Below are 20913 nucleotides of genomic sequence, written 5' to 3'. Positions count from 1 at the left end.
CTCGAACCATATCACTTAACATGTCCCAGCTACATACTTGTAACTAGGCAACGAATCCAGTTATTATTTGTTGTCAACCTCATTAATTGTATAAACTACTACTGGTTCCCAATATTGGCCATGGCCCGTGTTCGTTATATATCATATCCCAGCCTCCAAATCTACATCCCCGGCCAATCACCCAAGCCCAAAAGCTTAATTGACATAGCAGGTGCCAATAGTGCCACTTCCCGTCGCGCACTGAGACTACACCCCATAACACCACCACAGTCAGCACGTATCCCCACTTACTCACACCCCCGCCGCCCCCAGGACCAGAAATACTCACGCAATCCACAATCGAGCAATACGACTGATACGGCGCACAGTAGTAGCAGTTCAGCCCCGAGTTACCACCGGACGGGTAGCACTGGAACGAGGAGATCTGGTCGTTGATACCCTCGTTCCTCAAGTCGGCTGATCCAGGGTTGCTGATCTTCTCAAAGAACTGTCCCTGGCTGCAGCCGCTGTTGCGGAAGAGCAGGCAGGTGGTGCCAGAGTCAGGGCCGAAGGACGAGATCTTGTCGTTCCAGTCGGTGCCCATGTTGATGCAGGTGTAGAGGGGCTGCACGGCGTATCCGCAGTTGCCGCCCCAGTTGATGTCGTCGCAGAGGAAGATCTGGAGGGGGTTAAGATTAGTTTCTTGAGAACTTGGGACGTGGGGGGAACTTACACCGCCGACTGTACGTCTTGCGATTGAGACGCCGGGTTCGGCCTCTGGGAGGGCGTTCGGGAGGGCGACGCTGGAGACGAGAGAGACGAAGGCGGTGAGAGCGGCAATGGTGAACTTCATTTTGGCGGTTGGGGTGGATCTAACGGAGGTTTGGTAGATTGAGATTGAAGATGAAGGACCGTGAAGAGCTTGCTGGGTGAGGAATTGGTACTATGTGGGGGAAGCAGAAGGGTTTTATATCCTCAGAAGGGCGGTTTTTTTTTTTGCACTTTTGGCTAGGTCTGCTAGGAACCGGCAGCTCATAGGGAGAGTAGAGGGTGTCGAATCGAATGAGCTGTATTCTGCAGGTACTGTGCTTGGTGATGTAACTACATGGAGGAGTGTGTAACTATCTAGTTCTTATTATCCTGGAAGAATTGAGTAATTAGATACTCCCAACGTGCTCCAATGGCCCAATCGAATAGTCTGGAGAAAGCTGCCTAGTACTAAAATCGGCCGAAAGAGGAATGTCGTTAACAAATCGGGCTGCTGAACACTGAACAACTGATCCGGCGCCCTGCCCGCAATATCAACAACCTACTAACTTTTTAAGCCAACAGGTGCAGGACCGATCCGCGCTGGGCCGCAACCCTAGTAGAACGGAGGCTCTTTAACTCCAAAAGAGAAAAAAGTTTGGGTCCCAAGCTTTTGCCTTGCCCCCTTTGAACACCAAGATCCCTGCGGCTTCGGCTCTGCTTTAGCCGACGATGGAGAAGTTGGAGAACGGGAGATGTTATGCTATGCTTCGGGTCTGCGGCACCCGTGGTGGTTACTTCGTGAGCGGAATATTGGACTGATGGTCATGTAGTGGTATAGTAACTGGTGATGGTTGATCGACTGTCTATAGGCGCCGGTAGTATGGTTGAGCTTACATTAATGACTGGTCGAAGCTGACAAGTTTAGATTAAATGATTACTATCTCGGGAGAGTGACATTGAAAAGGTTCCTGCGCCTACATTTCGATAGAGACAGTGCTTCTACGATTGCTGCTTTCGGCACTTGAAGCGAGATAGGTATCAGTAAATTACTCTATTGATATTGAAGTTGTGCTCTACCGGGCCAGATTTTGATTTAGGTACCCAGGTGTAGCCTGGTGCCTAAGTATTGATACGAGCATCAAGCTAGAGAGAGCACTCAGCTGGTGCATTCGTGAAGTGTACTTGTACATGTAGTTACAGGTACTTCCCAGAGCAAAGTATGTAATTAAGTTACATGATCTAATCCTAGCTTATCGATTGATCCCTACATAAGGCGTTCTGAAGAGGGCTATCTTGATTGGGATGCACGGGAGATGGAGCCATAACCCATCCCTGCTGGATGACTGCGCTACATGTAGGTACTACTTGGTACTCGAGAGAGCTGCTCATTACCTGCATAACTGAAAAGGTACTGAAAGTCAACAACTCTGCGTAGTGTCTGCCAATACTTACTTTGGCTGGTATCTAGCTCGAGTGCTCGCGTACCTAGATGTAGATGTAGGTACATGTAGGTACCTCAGGTACATGTGCTTACTTGTACAATTGTGTCTCAAAAAGGTTAAATTGCCCCTGCACCACCATTTGGATTGGATGTTGCGATACCCTTTAATCTTCCGGTGTGTAGTACAGACTGTTTTGTATGTAATGCTCGTATATGCTGTCAGCTTATTGAGCGGATCAATATGAGAGTGCTAGTTATGAAATAGCCCATGGTAAAGTTGGGACAGATTAGTCAAATGTGAGTCGCTTATGTTATAGATTGAGCTGGCCAGGCAAAAGACACCAAAATCAAGCTCTTGTCACACAGAACGTTGTATTCGACAATAAAAAACCCCGGCTTCATGCATTATCATCTATCCCTCCTGCATGAGCTTAAGCTCTAGATAGTCCTAAATGAAGTCTGTGCCACGGAAGTGGGATTTGGATATTACATATATTTACAAAAACTGACCTTTCTTCCCTATCTTCCACTTATTCAATTGCCGAATTTACTCGTAAATTCTGAGTTCATTTCTCCCGATCTTTTACCCCGCTTGCTCTTCAACTAATCTGTCCCGTCTTCTCCTCTTCCAAGTCCCCACTTCCCCCTCCTTGTAAGCAGACTAGATGAAGTTCTTCACATCACACATCGTCGTTTCTCACTCTCTTCCTTGCCAGACCACACCTAGATCAACGATATCGCCTGTATCACCCCTCGCGTATACCTAAGGAGAAGAGGTTCTATGAGGTGGTGGTTGGTGTTGTAAGGCCGCTGGGTTAGATCTTTGGCTTCTGCATACTATCTCACCCCTCCAGCTCTTTATTGTTGTTTTTCGTCAAATTTATCTGGGTAAAGCCATCGAAGGACTACATAACGATTACAGTTAGACAGAAACAGGAAAGAGGACATGGGTAGTCATACCAAGGCTAAGGTTCGATTCTCCATCGACCTCCTGACATAACTCTTGAATGCCCTTCTTATCTCTCGATATGTGCAAGATGTCTCCCGCCTGCTGAATAGCAAGTTCAGTCGCATGGGCCCCCGTCTCGATTCCCCTCGATATGTTTTCCGCTCCCCGTTGAATGCTTCGTATCGCAAGGTTTGTTTCATACGCAATCCTTTGCAAGAACGTCCTTTTACTAAGTCAGCACACAGATACCACGCCTGACTTTGTCGGCTTGACTCACATATCCGGCTTCACAGCAGCCTGGAATACTCTCGTCTGCTTCTCTATCCACCTAGTGAGCTGGAAGGTTTCCTCCTGCGAAATCGGCCATTTCGGCTTCCTGAAGATCGCCTTCAACCCATGGGCAGGCTTAAGTCTATTCATGGTCCTCTCCAATGCCTTCCCACACCCCAGGAATGGCCCATGCGAGTTATGGAGTAGCGAAAACGCCTTGGACTTCGGGTTCCTACCCGCAAAGTCCTTCAAGTTCTCAAGCGCTGTTTTGAAGCCTTCGAGTGCCTTGGTGAAGGATTCGAGTGCATCCTTGATGGTCCGAAGATATCGAGGGGTTCTGGCCCTCTCAATGTATGTCTTACTCACCTCGACAAGCTTAGTGACAAGATGGATGATACTAAGGATGCTAGCCACAAGGCCAACAATTGACGCGGGATCCATCGTGCCGGGTGCCCACAAGGGGGTTAAAACATCAAATTCCGCCAGTGACCAGTCGATCCAGTATGGAGCGACAGGTTATGGCCAAAGCTGCGACACCTAACTATATATCAACGAACTGTAGTAGCCCCGCATTACCTCGCTTGTCGAGTCTCTTGTCCCCGAGCCTCTAATGATTCGTGATCGTGACATGTTTCCCATCCATGTACTCCGGTGAGTCGTGCTTCAAGCCAGCCAGCTGCACAGCCATCGGCCATGCTCGAGATTACTTTTCGAGGAATGCTTTCTAATTGGCTGCTAAGCCTCCACACACAATCGCTGCCTTTCCACTACTGCGGAGCTAGCTAGTGTGTAGATACACAAAAAATCGCACTTTGTAAAGGGACTTTTAGCACTTTCGAGGTAGATACATAGATACAGGTATGTTAAGTGGATTGACCTTCAGCCAAACGAGAGCGACTGCATACCTACAGTACGATGCCAGTCGTGAGCGTCAGGCGCAACCAGATTTCCACAACCTTTTCACAGCGGGTTGGTACACAAGATATTAAATGTCAAATTATTGTTATTTATCTACTATTTAACAACTATACAAAAATTCAGCTCTCCAAAGGATCAATTGTGGTTGCTGTGCTGGTACCCGTGATGGTTCGGGGGCGTTGCGACGCCGCGCCTGAGGCTCACGACTGGCATCGTACTGTACATATATATAGCCGCCACCACTTAATTGCGAGACTCCACTCCGTAGCATAGCCTTTGATCACAGACCGGTGTATACATGCAAATTTACAAAACGCATAAAACAAAACAAAACAAATCCTTATCCTCAAATCACGACATGGGTCGATCGATTCCTCACTTATCACCATCCTTGCTAGGCGAGGAGGGAGGGAGGCTGAGGCCGGACATATATTAAGTCCAGCAATAGATTTGGTAACAAGTGGGGCGTCATGGGGTATCACTCGCATGCTTTGTCGCTGGCAGGGTTGTTTTGTTTATTCAGCGGGCTGTGGAGATAACCTTCTGGTTATTAATAAGGTGTGGCGTTATGGAGCTGTGCGTTGCGACGCGTGTGCATGATGCTCGTTTATCCCCGTGAAGCTTAAGTCCTGGGATATGGGGTACGTGTGTGGGGGTACGTCTGGTATATATAGAAAAATGAGGCGAACTCGCTCGAATCTTCATGAAGCAGTGGTGCCGAATCTTACAAACCAAATTCTTTGAATTTCTGCATGGACAAGTGATGCACTAGCTCGCCAGCATGTGAAACCCACTCCTTCTTCAAAGTTCCGCCCTGCTGTTGTATCTAATAAACGCCTTATTCTAAACAATCGTTCCACACAACTCTTTAATTATTTGCAGAGCTAATGCTCTAGTACTACCACCTTTTATCGAATAAATTAGCACTACTGCTACTGTAAATTTACTCTAGATTTTCCTATAATATTTAGGGCGGTGGATCGTGCTTTAGTCAACAAAATGATCCTGGTTGTATTCAAACAAAACAGGTCGAACACTACGGTCTGACACTGATTTCTTTTACAATTTCAAAACGGAATCCTAATCGTACAGATGTAAGTAACCTTAACTCGGTTTATCGTGTTTGAATTTTCCAGTGTCATCCGACATTTCCCCCCCATTTGGTGCTGATAGTTATCCCTCAGTCCTCTCTATAAGAACCACGGACATTTACTGAGGCCTCAGTTTAAAATCCCCAACATCGTTGATAATCGCCCCACAGCCAGAGCTCTCCACGTATTTCAACCAGCCGTTCCAAAGATTTTTATTCCAGGTGCCCCTAACCTTCTCGAATTGCTCCATCTCCTGCTAGTTTCCGACCACATAGACTCCAAATCTCGCACGTGTCATTGCAACCGCGAACTTCCCGTGGTCCGCGTACTCTTCGTACGAGTTCTTTCACAGGGGCAGGTGCACGACGGCGTAATCGGCTTCTTTTGAAGCGGAAGCTTCGACCGTTGAGACCTCGATCTGCGCGCGGAGGCGCCGTTCGTACTGGCACCTGTTGGCTAACCCGGCCTCCATGAGCACTGCTTGAGAGTCGCAGTAGGTGAGGAGGATAAGTGAGGCGTTTGGTGAAAATTGGACGATGCTGCTCAAAATATAGAATACGAGACTTTTTTCCCGGTTGTGCGTCTCAAGCTCCATTAGCTCTTGGTCACACCTGGAAAAGTTGTATTTGGGCCAGCAGATACTCGCAGTGTTGAAAAAGCCCATGCACAACTCGGGGCCGACCAGATGAGGAGACGGAACATTGGATGCAGTGGTGATGGCGCCGCCGAAGTAGACATCGTTGATTGGTTGGTATAAGTCCTCTCTGCAGCGCATTTGGGCGGTGAGACGAAGGGGGTTCAGACGGAATTCGGGGTGTCTGAGGAGACGCTGGAACCATGAGCTGCATATCTCCATTTGTCTAAAGTCTTCGGTCAAGTATGTTGGCTCAATACCCTTCGAACAGCCCATGACTAGCCAACGAAGCGAGTTTGAGAAAGGTATTCTAGAGAGCCTGAGTGCAAGGCCCTCATCAATCGTATTGGCGTCCTCTATGACAATGAGGTCGAAACTCCGCCTCGAAATTTCGAATCCGTTATAGCAATTGAGTGTCGTCTCCGTCGTCATGAAAATGGCATTTGCAGCGGCGATTCTATCCTTTTTCCTTCGGGAATTTTTAACTGACAAAGGATGAATGCTAATGCTGACTCTCTTGAGGATGTCCATTCCAGCCCAGGTAGAATGTGGCTCACGACTCCACGACTCAGGGTGTGAATATACTCTTACAATATTCCTAGAGAGCCAGCTATGCTCTTCTGACAAAGTATCTAAAACAGTGACTGCCGAAAAATCCATGGCCGCTAGTCGCCATTACAAGGACTTTCTTTCTCTGTTGAATGAAATTAGAAATGATTTTTGTAGCCAATGCAGACTTCCCAGCTCCCGGAGCTCCGTCTACGAGAGTGAAATTGTGCTTGATAACATGTCTATATATATCAGCCTGTTCGGACAGAAGATCATTGCAAGATGATGTGGTATTGAACCTTCAATAAACATTTACCGGAAGTAGCCGGCCAAGCCGATGGCCTAAGAAAATTTGTTGGATGTTTATGAGTTCAGAAGGGTCGAAGCTGGGGGACAAGTCTCTGCAAAGTCGAGAGTCGAAAGAATCGTTTGATCCAACTGTGAAGTTTCAGGGATAATCATGACGTTAACCTTCTTTGGAGGTTCGAGCTTCGAAAGATACGCCGGGCATAACAACTTCAGACACAAATACCTCTCCTCTTCAGTACCTTCCAAAAACTCATGAATTTTCAATTCCCTAATAAGCCTCATATAGTAGTCTTTACGGGCTTTGACAGGGAGCAACGGCCCCCGAAATATTCTTATCGAATGATCTTGCACATCCATGTCTGCCGACCCATAAGCGGAATCCCCAGAGTAGATTACGCGGGCTTGTCAATGTATTCCTTTATATTCGGGGATTTTACATCCGCAGATTTTACTGTAAGGAACAAAAACCTCCCAAACGAATGGATCATTGACGCTCCCGTCTCCCTGGAGATGACACTCGAGGTCTTCTAAGGCCCTTTCCTTAAATAGTGATGTCAATTGAGCAATCAACTGTGACCTTTCGTACACCAGAGGCGCTGAGATCAATTCGAGGTTCCCGGGGTTTTTATAGGTTTAACAGTTGCCCAATCGTTCTGTTCAGTTGTATTATGACTCTCTAAAGGAAGCGAAGTGCTGGGGTATTCTTTCGCTGCTTTATAATTTGGTTAGAACTATTGAAAATATAAAATTTATGTTCCCTGGTGAGAAGATATAACTTACGTTGACGACCAAACGCAACACCCCAATGATTGAAGAAACCTGTTTTGTCCTTTTCATTCTTAAAATAAAACTCTAGCGAAGGATATGAATCCTCGTTCCTGTCCTTTAAATCAATCAAGGCGTCGTAAAAACCACTGGCAACCTTGGCAGCTGGCGATTCTTGGCCACTGGAGCTTTGCATTTTGTAAAACCCTAACATTTTGCCTCCTACATCTTTCTGGAGTTGGAGAGTGATGTAGCGGTGTTCTTCATCACAGTTAGGAATGAAGAATGAAGAGGATATAACAACTTTTTCTGAGGGCTGCTCATCTTTGCCGCCCGAGTCCGTAGTTACGATATAATTATCGTAGAATGTTATATAGATTTCGAGAGTTAAAGAGTCGAAAAGTGCGCACACTCGAACAGAATTGCGGTCGCTCCAGGAAGGGAAGATTTTTGCGCTTCCTCCATAGGTTGGAGTGACCTTGACGACGCAAAGATGGCGTGGGATATATAAGTATGTTGGATCAAAACAGGGGCTTCTCTGCCCCACAGAATAAGAACCCAAGTTTCGGATCAATAATTATCCAATCAAATTTTCCAAATTTTCTAGTATTACTCTTTCAATAGACTTCCCTTTCTCTGTTATCCAACGGGCTCAAACATTAGTAAGATTATGATAAATTTAAAGAAGAGATGAACCCCAAGGGGAGAACCAATCTTCAGAATGAGAGGTTGTAGGTATAAAACATACTGCAGCCGATGAAAAAGTATGCCAGTTGAGATGCCAAAAATCCAAATTTCTCTCAAAATCGCGGAAACAGAAACGGAACTGCCAAGAGGATGTGAATAAAGTAATTTACAGCCAGCTTGAAGAAAAGGATGAGGTTACAGTAATTTCTGTGATGAGATGATGAATAATTCGTGATGGAAAGGGGCGGAGATGGTGGAGATGGTGGAGGTGGTGGTAGTTGTTGTTGTGGTGGTGGTGGTGGTGGATGTTGGTGAATGGTGGGGTTGTCGAAGGGACTTGACGCTAGAGGTACTATCTTAAGATATTTCTTCGAAGTGGTTCCACAGAACCTTGGTATTTCGAGGCTGGAGAGCTCCAAGTTTACTCCAGAATTTGCCCACTAAATCATGTTTTGTCTAGAAACTATCCCATAGAAATAATCTTTTAAACTAAGTATTCCCGGCCTCTTTCCTCGTAGTTTCCTAACTGTCTACTCTGGAGTCAGCATAAAGAGAGAACCTGAAAACCTGATTGTCACCAGGCTTTTGAAGTTCTGCGGGTTACGGGTAGGTGATTTTATTTTTTGGGTGCGTCGTTCGAAGTAGTACACTTGTTGCTTGCCTACAGAATGTGGAGATGGTTACCTTGCTGCTAGTATCTATCTCTCAGAGAGCAGAGGGTTAAATTAGATTACAAGCCAAGACAAGAGCATCATTTGCTTGCAGACGGGGATACGTAGAATCTTTCTTATCTCCCCGCCAGGCTCGTTGCCCTTTGAAATGACCCTTCGATACTGGTTGATCAGCTTCAACCCTCTCATTAACGATATATATTCTTTGAGAATGTATATACGAATAAAAATACAAATTATAATCCACGATAGATAAATACTGGGCAAATTTAATTTGCGTCATGGTATCTCATTCGACATTCGAGTGATAGGATATGACAACATAGTTAGGCCAAGCAACAGTCTGTATCTTAGCTCCATTACCGGCCTTGGCTGCGTTGTCATACCAGAGTTTGAAAGCCTATCGCGAGACTAAGGGGAAGAAACTTACTTGTAACCCGAGTCTTCCAATAACACCTCTCTCGTCAAATAGCTATAGCCCCCTCGCCGACTAGTTTGACGCCTTCAACACAACTCCATCTCACAATGAAAAGCGCCATCTAATATAATATCCTTTAGTGCCTCCTGCTAGCTAGCTCTTCGAAGATGCAAACGAAATCACAAAATCTACGTTTATCGAGAGTTATTTTTATGGCCAACACAGCATTTCCTTTCGGGTGCTCTAGGCCATAAAGGTGTACTTCGAGGAAACCACAGTAGAAGCGGGCGCTTTTACTGTGGTGTGGCTGATCGATGGGAAATTAAGTCCCGAGGAACAGCCGGGATTTATATTTCCTCATTCTGCCCCACCGCCAGCTCTGTCCTAGCTTTAGTAATGACTAGAACTATTAGAGAGAGCACATGAATATTCCATCTCAATTAAAGATATATCTTCTTGTTCCGGTTTGATGTTCATGTCAGAATTAGGATCGATAATACGCTCGTAGTTTCTATAGTTTATCCATAACTGCGTCGATCAGAAAGCTGAGCACCCAAAGCAAGCATCATATTTTTTTCGCCCTAACAAAGTAATTGCCATACATACGTTACAGCTCGAGGGTAGACTTGAAATACACCGAGGTATGATCTCTGCTCGCCTCCGGCGGTATCGAGCTCATGAATCAGGCCCATCTGGACGATACAATGCTCGTTGTTGAGACCATGGAAGATTTCGGCGGCTAAAGTATCAAGTCTACCGGCAAAAGCTTACGCAATTCAGACAATTCACTGCTATAGCAATGTCCCGAAAATGCGGATTGGTGGATTCCGCATCTTCAACCAGGTGACACTGACTGACGATATTTGTGTTCCCATCGGTTCGCCCGGCTGAAGGAGAAGAACCCTGTCGAGATCCTTGGAGAGAAAGGCTTAAGTTGATCCAAACTCTTTTGAGACAGATCCTGGTACATGGACTGGGAGGCGTGCTTTGTGCCATGATAGGAGAATTTGGTTGGTTGCCGAGTGACGGTTAGTGATTGATGTATTGATTCTGGCAACGAATACAAGAAAAAGTACTAATTCGACCCAGCACTATTAACCAGAAAGCTTCAAGAGCACTGAATAAGAAAACCTTTCGTCCTGTTGGTGAGATATTTAAATACTTGTTGAGAAAATTTACCGATAGCATTAACAATCCTTTGAACTTTTAGATTTTTGCGAGCATCATCACATTAAGAACTACCAGTAAAGATCGGCCGGATTTGGTGCCTTCTATTCCGCTTCTTCGGGCGAAACAGTCCGATCGGCGAGTTCAACAAAGGTGCATCACTATTGTGGCCATCTGACAGTTAAGGATTATAAAGACAGCTACTTTAATCTTCAAGCATCATTACAGGCGTGGTAGCACCTTACACTTTACTTGAAAGCTCGAGGTTCGGCCAGTACTGCGGGAGAACAGGGAAATGACAGGGATCTCCCTGATAATCCTAGCACGGGCCCAAGTTCGGACCACGGCATCATACCATTCTGCTTCCACTTCAATCTTCCATCCGAAAGCGTGCTAGGTTGATAATAGATGTTATTCTATCTGATACCAAACAAACTGTTATAACGTACGGATCATGTAGCCCCGACAACCCGATGACCAGATTAGAATAAACTTGAACTCGCGCGGCGAGAAATTCCTTCACGGAAAGCACATTATCCCAGAGAGCTCGGAGCCGGTAGAATTGGCACAGGTGTTGTACTCGGGGCAGGCAATAACTTGAAAATGCAAGCTGCAAGCAGGGGCTCAATTTGGTGTAGCTTTTCGCCAGCCGCGAATCAGAGGTCGTTACCACCAAAAGTCATTTTCAGGTTCTTCTTACTTGCCCCGAGTATGTACGTACCGGTGGTTCATGACCCCACACTGATCTGGGGTACAGAATACTCCGAAAAGACGGACTTGACGGGCCATTGGTACGTAAGTCCTCTCTGGGGAACCTTGGTCGGTAACTTCCGAGTTTTGGCTAAATCCCATGTGTGCTTCTGTCTCCTGAACATGGTTTCGCAGCTAACAACAACCTAGCTGTAAAAAATAGATTGCTCGTTCGGGATATGTTTGTAGTAGCAGAAGTACTGAGCAATTAATTAGACTACCATCAGACTACTAACCTCAGACTCCTGCGGTTGTAGTTAATGCTTTGTTTCAGGCCGTTCACTCATGCTAAGCTTGTTGCTATAAGTTCAGGCTTCCCCTCCAACGACGTTTTGATTCTCCAACCCGCACAGCATTTCCTCAAAGAAAAATCGGTTGTTGATCACCATAATGCTGTTCTCTACATTCTTTGCTACCGCTCTGTTGAGTGTATCTTCGCTCATTTCTTCTGTCGCTGCACAAACTCCTGGAGCTTGCTCCGGAGACTGCAATGTCCACGATCCTGCCTTGATCAGGCGTACCTCTGATGGCAAATACTTCCGTTTCTCCACAGGAAACAAGATCACCATTGCCACCTCTAGTGCGTTGGCTGGACCATGGACCAATCAGGGAAGCGCTATAACAGGCGGTTCAAGCATTGCCCTCACCGGAAATGATGACCTCTGGGTAAGAGATACCAATAGAAAAAACAGAGGATATAAAGCGTTAACATGAACAGGCACCCGATATCCAAAAGGTTGGAGACTACTACTACCTGTACTACTCCGTCTCGACCTTTGGCTCCCAGGCATCCGCCATTGGCGTTGCCCGCTCCACCACCATGGAGGTGGGCTCCTGGACCGACCTTGGTTCAACCGGCATTGCATCCTCCTCTGGTTCTGCATATAACGCTATCGACTCCAACCTCATCCTTGCAGGAAGCACCTACTATGCGACGTTTGGTTCTTTCTGGGGCGACATCTACCAGGTCCCCATGGCTAGCACACCCACCAAGACCGCTGGTACATCCATCCAGGTGGCATACAACTCCTCTGGATCACACGCTGTCGAGGGCTCATTCACGTACTACCGATCACCATACTACTACCTTTTCTTCTCGTCGGGAACCTGCTGTGGTATGTATTCTCCCCAGCCCGGGATAGATGGTTCTGAGGTTAATTGCTCACATTCATAAAGGTTTTGACACATCCCGCCCCGCCCAGGGCGCTGAGTACCGCATCAACGTCTGCCGCTCTTCATCCGTGACCGGGCCCTATGTCGATGCCACCGGCAAGTCCTGTACCGCTGGTGGTGGAACCACCGTTTTGGCGTCCCACGACAATGTCTACGGACCTGGTGGACAGGGAATCTATCCCGACACCACCCAGGGAGGAGCTGTTCTTTACTACCACTATGGTATGCCTATCCCGGATTAACTAGCCATGCTTGTGAGGATTTGTTAACTAACGTGTGACCTTAATTTAGTTAATACCAACATTGGATATGGTGACGGACAGAAGCTGTTTGGATGGAACTTACTTAGCTGGAGCACTGGATGGCCTGTTCCTACTTAGATAATCTTTTAGTTTAGTTTTGGGAATAATATAGATAGGTCACTGTGAAACTTTGTTTCTAGAATTTTTCGTGCATGATGATGATATATGAGCTGTTGGTGATCTCAGAACATAAGTGTGATATCGATGATTTGTTAATAATGAACCAGCTAAGATCCTAATCGCCTCGCCTTACCCACTGACGGCAAAGATATCTAAACGATCGAGTGATATACCTAATTAGTTTAATCGGGCTTTCCAGCTATTCAACAAATCTCACATAGACTTGAAACCCTACGCAATATTTGTTGATCGACATTATGGTGTCGGCGGAGCTAACATTCACACCTGAATTCGAACTCTAGTATAATTCGGACTCTCGGCGCCGAAATCGAGAACATATCCTACTCCTTGGCAGCAAAAAATATTATTAGGGAAAAAAAACTAGATTCCCTCGGGGGCAGACAAAGCTTCATAAGAAAATAGTTTTCGTTTCTATCATTAAGTCGTGGTGAAAATTGTTAGGGATTTACAGTTTGTACCAAATCGATCGAAGTGTGAGTTTCAGACTCTGGGCGCCAGGAGATGGTCTTGGCCACGAACCTACTACTTACTAATCAAACTACACAACCCACTACACAACCCACTACCTCTGTTCAGAGTGTTCCAGAAAAGTTATCTGCACAACCAAAATTTCGCCGTTTAACCCGAGAGCACCTAAGACTCCGCCCGGACTCTACACTCAATCCAAAGCCATCTATGCATGCACCATATATAACTACTTAGCTTGGCATCATTGACAAGGGTTCGCTCATTCACTGCATCCACCCCTAACCCTGTAACTATATCCATCTTATCTAAACCGCCAGCGAATTAATTTCAGCCCACCTTAAAGAGACTTTTGACTGCGCTCTGACTTCCAGGAAAAATCGGACCATAGCTACTCGCTGTGTTAAGGCGGGTCGGATGTTGAGATATATTATTTAAGGTACGTGGGGACAGGGCTAGTGCTAGGGAGAGAGAACTAGAGCGGAGGACTACCCAGCTGTGCCGTTTATGTATATACAGTTTTGAAACGGCTATGCTTAGTAAGTGGTTGTGGAGAGGCACTGGTAGATAAGAGCTGGTGGCCGGTGGATAGACGGTTGATGGAGATGGGCTCGGGCAAGGTCGGTTTTCAAACCTCAGATCCCACGAACTTCTGGCATTGGGAAAAAACAAGGCTTCTTAATTCCAATATAGCACTGGCATGACAGCTGGTCTACTAGCTACATATACGTATAACCTCCATCTTCATTCTTCATAGGGATCTCCGAACCTTCATAACGACGGGCTCCATCAACAGCCACATCATCCGTATTCACTCAATACAACGCGCTACCAAGGGATCTAACTCTAAACCTCCGAACGAGAATATCTTGTCCATGCACATGCCTCATGTGCTGCAATATATTATCTCTGCGAGAAAAGCCACTGCTACCAACCCTTGTGCGCCCCTCAAAAGAACAATCCAACAACCTGGAACGCCCACCATGTCTGGTCTTGGAGTGGCGGTTGAAATAGTTTTTGGTAGTGAATATGCGATTGCAGTCATTACTGAGGTAGGTGATGTGGAGCCTTCATTGGAGACGTTGGCATCTGTGGGGGCCTCTGTGGAGATATGTGGTAGGTTAACATGCTTGTACCAATCGTTAGGTAGTGGGGATGAAGATAGGGCAATCAGGGGCGCATAAATAAGGGGGATAACTAACACTAGCTCTCCATTACACTTTCCGTCACAGGAGTTCTCTATTTGCCCGCTATGAGCCCTGGGGTCCTCATAGGTACTTAAGACGGTTAGGTGAGTAGCACTCGGTGGTAAGAGCGGCTGTTCGTGCGAAGAAAATAAACTGTTGGGCGTCTCTGAGCGGCCTATATAGCCGTAAGAAGCCAATGGTTGTGGGCTCGCTTGGGGGTGTTCGTATGTAGATAGGAATAGGTCAAACGACTGATCTACTAGACCAGATGGCTCAGAGGTTTGGTCTCCAATTGCATCGGGTAATCGTAGATGCTCGAATAAATCACGCAATTCGTTATCAGATCCAGCGCTTGAAGACCGACTACAACTATAACCATAACGTACGTTGACATTTAATCAGCAGTGTCTAATATATGGGCCTGAATATATATATTTCGTGTGATATAAACACTGATCGATCCCTTGTGATGATTTTTGGGGAAAATGAAAATCATACTTGTCCTGTTCCGTTTTCTTAGCTAGAGGCGATTTGGGTGAAGTGGCAAGGGCTGCAACGGGAAGTGTTTAATTGGTTGGGAGTAAGATAAAAGGAGCGCAGGCGTGTAGTTAAAAAAAAACTCCCACCAAGAGGAAACGTAAGTAATTATACCAGTTTGATCTTCAGGCACCCTCATCTTTGCTTTTTCGATGTCGAGCCTGGCTCTCAAGTGCCTGGGCCTCTCATTGGCCCAAATGGGTTTGTAATCACGGATTATCACTCGATGAACAGGGTTGATGTACGGACCATGGTGCCAAGAAACGGCCGCATGAGAAGACAAAATTTGGTCGAGGAACAACGGGAGCGTAATTTTTAAGGCTGGGGGCGCTGTACCCAAACCGCGCCCAAACCCCCCCCCCGGTATTGACTAGGATAGATCCCGGATCCTGAAGCACCCCCTTAAACGCCATGTCAGGCTCGATATCGATTGCTATAACGACTACGCCTTATATATATTTCATTAGTCATACTATTATAAACAGCACAGCCCATAAAAATAATTTAAAGTAACCCTCGAGCTCTACAGTTTTCCATAGTCGGTAGATAATGATGAGATCAAGCTGCATGTGAACACCATATGAGTATTTGGTATTCTTTACCTTTGTATGGCTTGTGGTGATTATGAGCCTGGCGGTTTAAGTGATATGTTTACACTCAATTCTCGTTATAATTGTGTAGAAATTGAGCCTGAAAGACTTGCATATAGATCTTCTTGTGAATCCCATTGCATAGGCGCTAGGCGGGTGCCTATTCACACCGGGACCAGTTGTAGTTTTTGTAATGAGTGTGCTTTCAAGGGGGGGTTTTTTTTATCAAGAGTAGACTGTAAAGTGTCCAATCTAAAATAAATCCCAGGATAGTGAAATAGAAGCATATTTTAGACGCCGAAGATAACAAAAGTTACAAAACCTGTGCTCAAACCCAAATCAAAGGAAGAGATAAAAAGCGAGAACGAAACAAAGCAAACGCCGAAGGGCGAAACATGATATCCGCGACGACCGAAGCGCCATATAAACAAACCATAATTATAAAGCCCCAAGATATACAAAGAAAACGCCGGGATATTGTGCGGTCTGGATGCTGAGCATGTCAACAGTAGATACCCAAATGAAATAAAGAGAAAAACAAGAAGAGGAGAAATCCCAAAAACACCATATCTCATCACTATAAAGTGGACTCCATGCCAAATCTACACTTCTTGACTGGGATATCTACCTTGTGCACCTTTCTTAAATGCTGCAACATGTTGTCCTTGCGAGAGAACCCCCTCATACCAGCCTTAGCACACCCCTTAACTTGACAATCATACAACGACTGTTTGGTTCTTTTAGAATGCTTCGTTATGCAGTGTCGGTTGAAGTCGCGTTTTCTCGTGAATTTGTGAGTACAGTTGTTACTGAGGCAGGTAATGTGTAGCTTTCTTTGGAGATGTTTACACTCATGATCGCCCCTGCACGGGTTCCAATGTATTAGTGCCAGGGAGAGGCGAAGCGCGTGAAATAGAGGATATTACACAAGATCTCCCCTACACCTCCCATTACACATGATATCTCTTAAGATACCTTGGCCTTTGTCTCGGTGGTCTCGTCGGCCCTAAATAAACTCGATTAGTACCATGCAAGGACAGGGCTAGGCTCGAAGAGAGGAATTTACACCATGCCTCTAGATCTATCAAAGTTGCCCTTAGATAGATCAATCTTTTTAAAGGGCTGCCCAGGTCTCCAGTCTTAGGGGTCCTTTCGGTCATCGGTACAGAGCCCTGAAAGCTTGGTCCAGAGGAATTAAACTCTACCAACTGATTCGGTCGTCCCGGCTGATCGGTAAACTGGGAAAGAACAGATGATTTATTAAAGTCACCCTCGATCTCGGGCGGATAAATTCCTTGCGAAGGACTTCCTGCGGCTTTGGTTATAGTTGTCTCCCCAGCGATTGGTACGAAGACCTGGAGGGTTGTTCCGCAGTTGAATTCTGAAAACTGATGCAGCCATCCCGATATATCAGTCGATTCAGAAAGAAGAGAGAGTTCTGGCATCATATTGAATGATGGGAGTTGATCATTTGTCGAAGGCTGCTCGGATAGATCAAACAACCTATCTAATTCGCCTTTTTCAAACCAAAGAGGGGAGATAACAAGGTTGTGTGTGAGGCCATGGTAGAGACCTATCTCTATACCATCCGGAACTATTGTGTGATCTAGATAGTCCTGTGCTGTTGTGAGGCTGGATGGTAAGGGCGGATTCGCTTTTTTTGAATATCCATATAGCCCGGTTGGTTGGGTAAGTCTAACCCCCCCTAATTGTCCGAAGCTATCAACAAAAGTTTGGTCATGCTGTTCCAATGTATATGCACTAAAGAAATTCCTGGAGGTATCATCGGGTGCTCCTCGTGGACTTAATTCGAACGGAATCGTATCATGCTGGGCGGTTAGTGGCTTGGTAGTGTAACTAAGAAAGCACCTATTCTCAGTCAGATCAGTCACTTGTCTCTGGAAATATCGGTGCATCGTGTAGTGGTAGCGCAGTGTGCTACTTACTTCCAAATTTTAAATTTTTGCGGAACAGCATAAAGTATTAAATAATGATGCCTGGGGGGAAGATAAATTGGCTCTATTTTTTTTCTGTTGCCATATCCCCTGGGGAGAGGCCCTTATAACGTGAAATACACTGCGCGTGCAGTGCGCGTAGTTACTAACTGAGCATGAGATCGTACGCACGAATTGATCAAATGTGGAGCTAAGAGCTCAATGCATGCGTCAATATTGTGCCTGTAGATACATGTAGCTCAGGCGCATCACTTGATAGGGACCTAGTGTAAACAGCAGAAATAACTTGATTAGTGACATACTCGTGAAACCGCTTTTACCATTCATATTTTTATCTGCGTATTGTTACGTCACGTACTCTACTCTAGATCTATGCATCCATGGCCAGATGGCATCCTAGAGGTGCGCTTATTCTATCAATCCCAGCGAGCCTGAAAGCGCTGTCACATATAAATGTATGCACGGTACATATCCGAGTAAGATTTAGACTTAGAGACCCAATCTCTTTGTGTTACCATACATCAGTTCGTTTGGACGGTTGCCAAGAGCGGTGTTGGCTTTTGTCTTGCTGTAAAAGGCTTTGATCTCTTCCTTTAGGGGCGATATTTTTCAGCTTCTCTGCAAAGCCGTGCTCTTGGTAACCATCCGAATAAACTGAGATTTTGCGGTAGATATCAAGCTCAGGCTCGGTAACACCAGATTCAGGCGGCCCAGTGCTTTCAGATCAGGCTCGGTACTCTAGCCTTACCAAAATCTAGCCAGTCATGTATGTACCCGTTTACCTATAACTAAACCTAGAGTGCATCGAAATGTGGAAACAGGGCCTGAGACCAGATATTTCTGTAGTGATTATCCTATCACTTTTACCAATGTTGGTGCCACCCTGCGGCTATCAGTCATTACTATACTACACGTAGTATATTCGTATATTTCCACACGTACACGCCTCCCCCGCGACCAAGAAAAATAAAACAGAAAAGCTCTATGTGCTGACTCCTAGATCGACTGCTTGCCTTTGAGAATCACGTAACTTCCCAGTGAATCTCTGAATCAGACGGAGTGAGACTTATTAAAACAGGTACTACATAATACATACACCCAAGGACAATAACTACCGTTAATTCTCGAAAAATCCACTATCCCGTATTTGTATGTGGCAAGTCCGAACTAAGGCGAATTGGCGTATCAAACTTCACGGACTCGTGCAGGTACATACTTTTTCTCACCCGAAATTAAGATTTAGCGAAGCGGGGATAGTGGATTTCTCGAGAATTACTGGTACTCCTGACTTGACCTCGTACCCAGTCTAGCATTTTGTGGCTGCTGTTCCAAGACTTTCTGCTGGCAGGAATGTAAACTTTGCGTACAACTTGCTTGATTTTACTATATACAAAAATAGATCCTTTTATACCAGTAGGCAGGCACCCAAAGGTCAAAGGTAGTACCGTAAAACCCCGGACCGAATATATGACTAAAACACATCTTTAAGCCCGTATGGCGCGAGAAGGCATGGAGGGTGGGCGTGTCAACTTCATAGAACCTTTTTTTGTATGGGAATTAAAAAAACTTCCACCGTTAGGCTAGGCACTAGTACCATTATGGGAGTAGATCTTCCAATTTCTATAGATTGATTGGCTACAAACGCCGAAGTTTACACACCTACCCACCATAGCTTCTCGAGCCATATATATATGTTATATATATGTTTTGGTACATATAATATTGCCAAAGGTACAAGAGGTAATTCCATTTCACTCATCCGACCAAGAAACGAAAGGATACGAAGATCGGCTCATTAAGGGCCTATTGCTATCTTTCAATTGATGGATTGAGACTCCATTGGTCACAAAATCTGCGCGGTTGTATCTAGTCGCTTTCTCCATTAATGTTTAAAAAAAAAAGGTAAAGGAGTGTAGAATTAATAGCGATATAGCGAACGCAATACAAAGAAATTCTTATCCCCCAAAGAGTGTAAGCTAACAGATGTACAGAAGAAGAAAATAGAGCAATGTAGAAAGTAGAACATGCTTAAGGTCAACATGCAGAATTCAAAAAACATTCACCCCCGCCGACTTCACCCGATTAAGCTTCTTCGAAGCCCCAGTTCGACCCCTGAACCCTAAAACTCTTTTTAAGGATCTCCTCTCTATGCACAATTCTCAAGTGCTGCGTGAGGTTATCCTGGCGCGAGAATCCTTTACCACCCCTCTTGCACCCGGCAATAGTGCAGTAAACCAACAACTGTTTAAGCCCGTGGACTGTCTTATAGTGACGGTTGAAGTCGTTTTTGTTGACGTATTCTTTCATGCAGTCGCTGGTGAGGCAGATGATTCGAAGTCCCCTTTTGGGGCGGTGGCATTGATGAGGGCCTCTGTACAGTGTGATAGTTTATAAGTTAGTTAAGGCACAAAATGGGAGTATTGAAGGTAGTTGAAGGAGATGAGGGTGTTACACTAGGTCTCAATTGCATTTCTTATCGCAAGGCATCTCTGGAGGGAGATCTCCAACATGGCCCGCATTAACTGGAAGGGGGCCGATGGCATCTGCTGCTGGTCCAGAGGGGCTAGACGGTAGATGTACATGAGGATTCACCTGTTCCGATTCAGGAGCGATTGAACCCGAAGGAGTGGCTACTGGGAGTGGTACCTGGTGTTCAGACTCTTCTTGGGATATGTCGAAGAATCCGGGCAGATGGTCGACATCGACTGCAAGAGGGTCGTTGATATCTGGTGTTCTAGAGAGGCTAGACGGTAAGTATGGATCTACCTGTTCTGGTTTATGGGCGATTGGTTCGACCCGCTCGTAGGGGTACTGATCAGGTGGCTGCCGGTATGAACCCAAAGATTTGGCTGCCAGAAGCTCTTCTTCGGATAACCCAAGGAACCCAGGCGGCAGATTTTCCGCATCGACCGCATGAGGCTCGTTGGAATCTTCTGCTGATTCGGGGGGGCTAGATAGTAGGTGTGGGTAAACCTGTTCCAATTCGTTGGCGATTGGATCGGACAGGTATCGATCTAACTGCAGATGACTATGAGGGCTCCGCCAATGGCGTTAGTGCAAACAATAAAAAAAAAATCACCTATTAATCTGCTCCATTTCTTATTGTCGATAAGGAGGAAGATTATTGGAACTAAGGTTCGATAGATCTTTTGAGAGAGGGGGCGGGGAGACCCTCAACTATATAGTTTTACACTCAGCTGGTCGCCCAGCATCTG

The 20913-nt window shown here is 45.7% G+C and overlaps 7 protein-coding genes across 7 annotated transcripts; 1 reads left to right on the top strand and 6 right to left on the bottom strand.

The window, feature by feature from the left end:
* Positions 1-195: 195 nt before the first annotated feature.
* Positions 196-832, bottom strand: LAJ45_05885 (uncharacterized protein; the record flags this gene model as incomplete). The annotated part of the gene is made up of 3 exons (XM_046115454.1): positions 196-246; positions 329-658; positions 713-832. 3 exons carry the CDS (start codon positions 830-832, stop codon positions 196-198), a joined length of 501 nt encoding a protein of 166 aa, XP_045971503.1.
* A 2196-nt stretch (positions 833-3028) lies between these two features.
* Positions 3029-3830, bottom strand: LAJ45_05884 (uncharacterized protein; the record flags this gene model as incomplete). Its single annotated transcript, XM_046115453.1, has 3 exons — positions 3029-3075; positions 3131-3342; positions 3397-3830. 3 exons carry the CDS (start codon positions 3828-3830, stop codon positions 3029-3031), a joined length of 693 nt encoding a protein of 230 aa, XP_045971502.1.
* A 1914-nt stretch (positions 3831-5744) lies between these two features.
* On the bottom strand, positions 5745-6692 carry LAJ45_05883 (uncharacterized protein; the record flags this gene model as incomplete). The annotated part of the gene is made up of 1 exon (XM_046115452.1): positions 5745-6692. The coding sequence occupies one exon, from the start codon at positions 6690-6692 to the stop codon at positions 5745-5747; it is 948 nt and encodes a 315-aa protein (XP_045971501.1).
* An 800-nt stretch (positions 6693-7492) lies between these two features.
* LAJ45_05882 (uncharacterized protein) lies at positions 7493-7851 on the bottom strand (the record flags this gene model as incomplete). The annotated part of the gene is made up of 2 exons (XM_046115451.1): positions 7493-7602; positions 7671-7851. 2 exons carry the CDS (start codon positions 7849-7851, stop codon positions 7493-7495), a joined length of 291 nt encoding a protein of 96 aa, XP_045971500.1.
* Positions 7852-11738: 3887 nt separating this feature from the next.
* LAJ45_05881 (uncharacterized protein) lies at positions 11739-12901 on the top strand (the record flags this gene model as incomplete). The annotated part of the gene is made up of 4 exons (XM_046115450.1): positions 11739-12014; positions 12067-12463; positions 12525-12743; positions 12813-12901. The coding sequence occupies 4 exons, from the start codon at positions 11739-11741 to the stop codon at positions 12899-12901; spliced, it is 981 nt and encodes a 326-aa protein (XP_045971499.1).
* Positions 12902-16709: 3808 nt separating this feature from the next.
* LAJ45_05880 (uncharacterized protein) lies at positions 16710-17191 on the bottom strand (the record flags this gene model as incomplete). The annotated part of the gene is made up of 2 exons (XM_046115449.1): positions 16710-16749; positions 16812-17191. 2 exons carry the CDS (start codon positions 17189-17191, stop codon positions 16710-16712), a joined length of 420 nt encoding a protein of 139 aa, XP_045971498.1.
* A 2967-nt stretch (positions 17192-20158) lies between these two features.
* On the bottom strand, positions 20159-20794 carry LAJ45_05879 (uncharacterized protein; the record flags this gene model as incomplete). The annotated part of the gene is made up of 2 exons (XM_046115448.1): positions 20159-20726; positions 20778-20794. The coding sequence occupies 2 exons, from the start codon at positions 20792-20794 to the stop codon at positions 20159-20161; spliced, it is 585 nt and encodes a 194-aa protein (XP_045971497.1).
* Positions 20795-20913: the final 119 nt, after the last annotated feature.

This window comes from Morchella importuna (assembly GCF_003444635.1).
Source record: "Morchella importuna strain M04M26 chromosome Unknown Morimp01GS016, whole genome shotgun sequence".
Classification (NCBI taxonomy): domain Eukaryota; kingdom Fungi; phylum Ascomycota; class Pezizomycetes; order Pezizales; family Morchellaceae; genus Morchella; species Morchella importuna.
The sequence above is the reverse complement of the archived record's forward strand: the minus strand, read 5'-3'. Positions and strand labels throughout refer to the sequence as shown.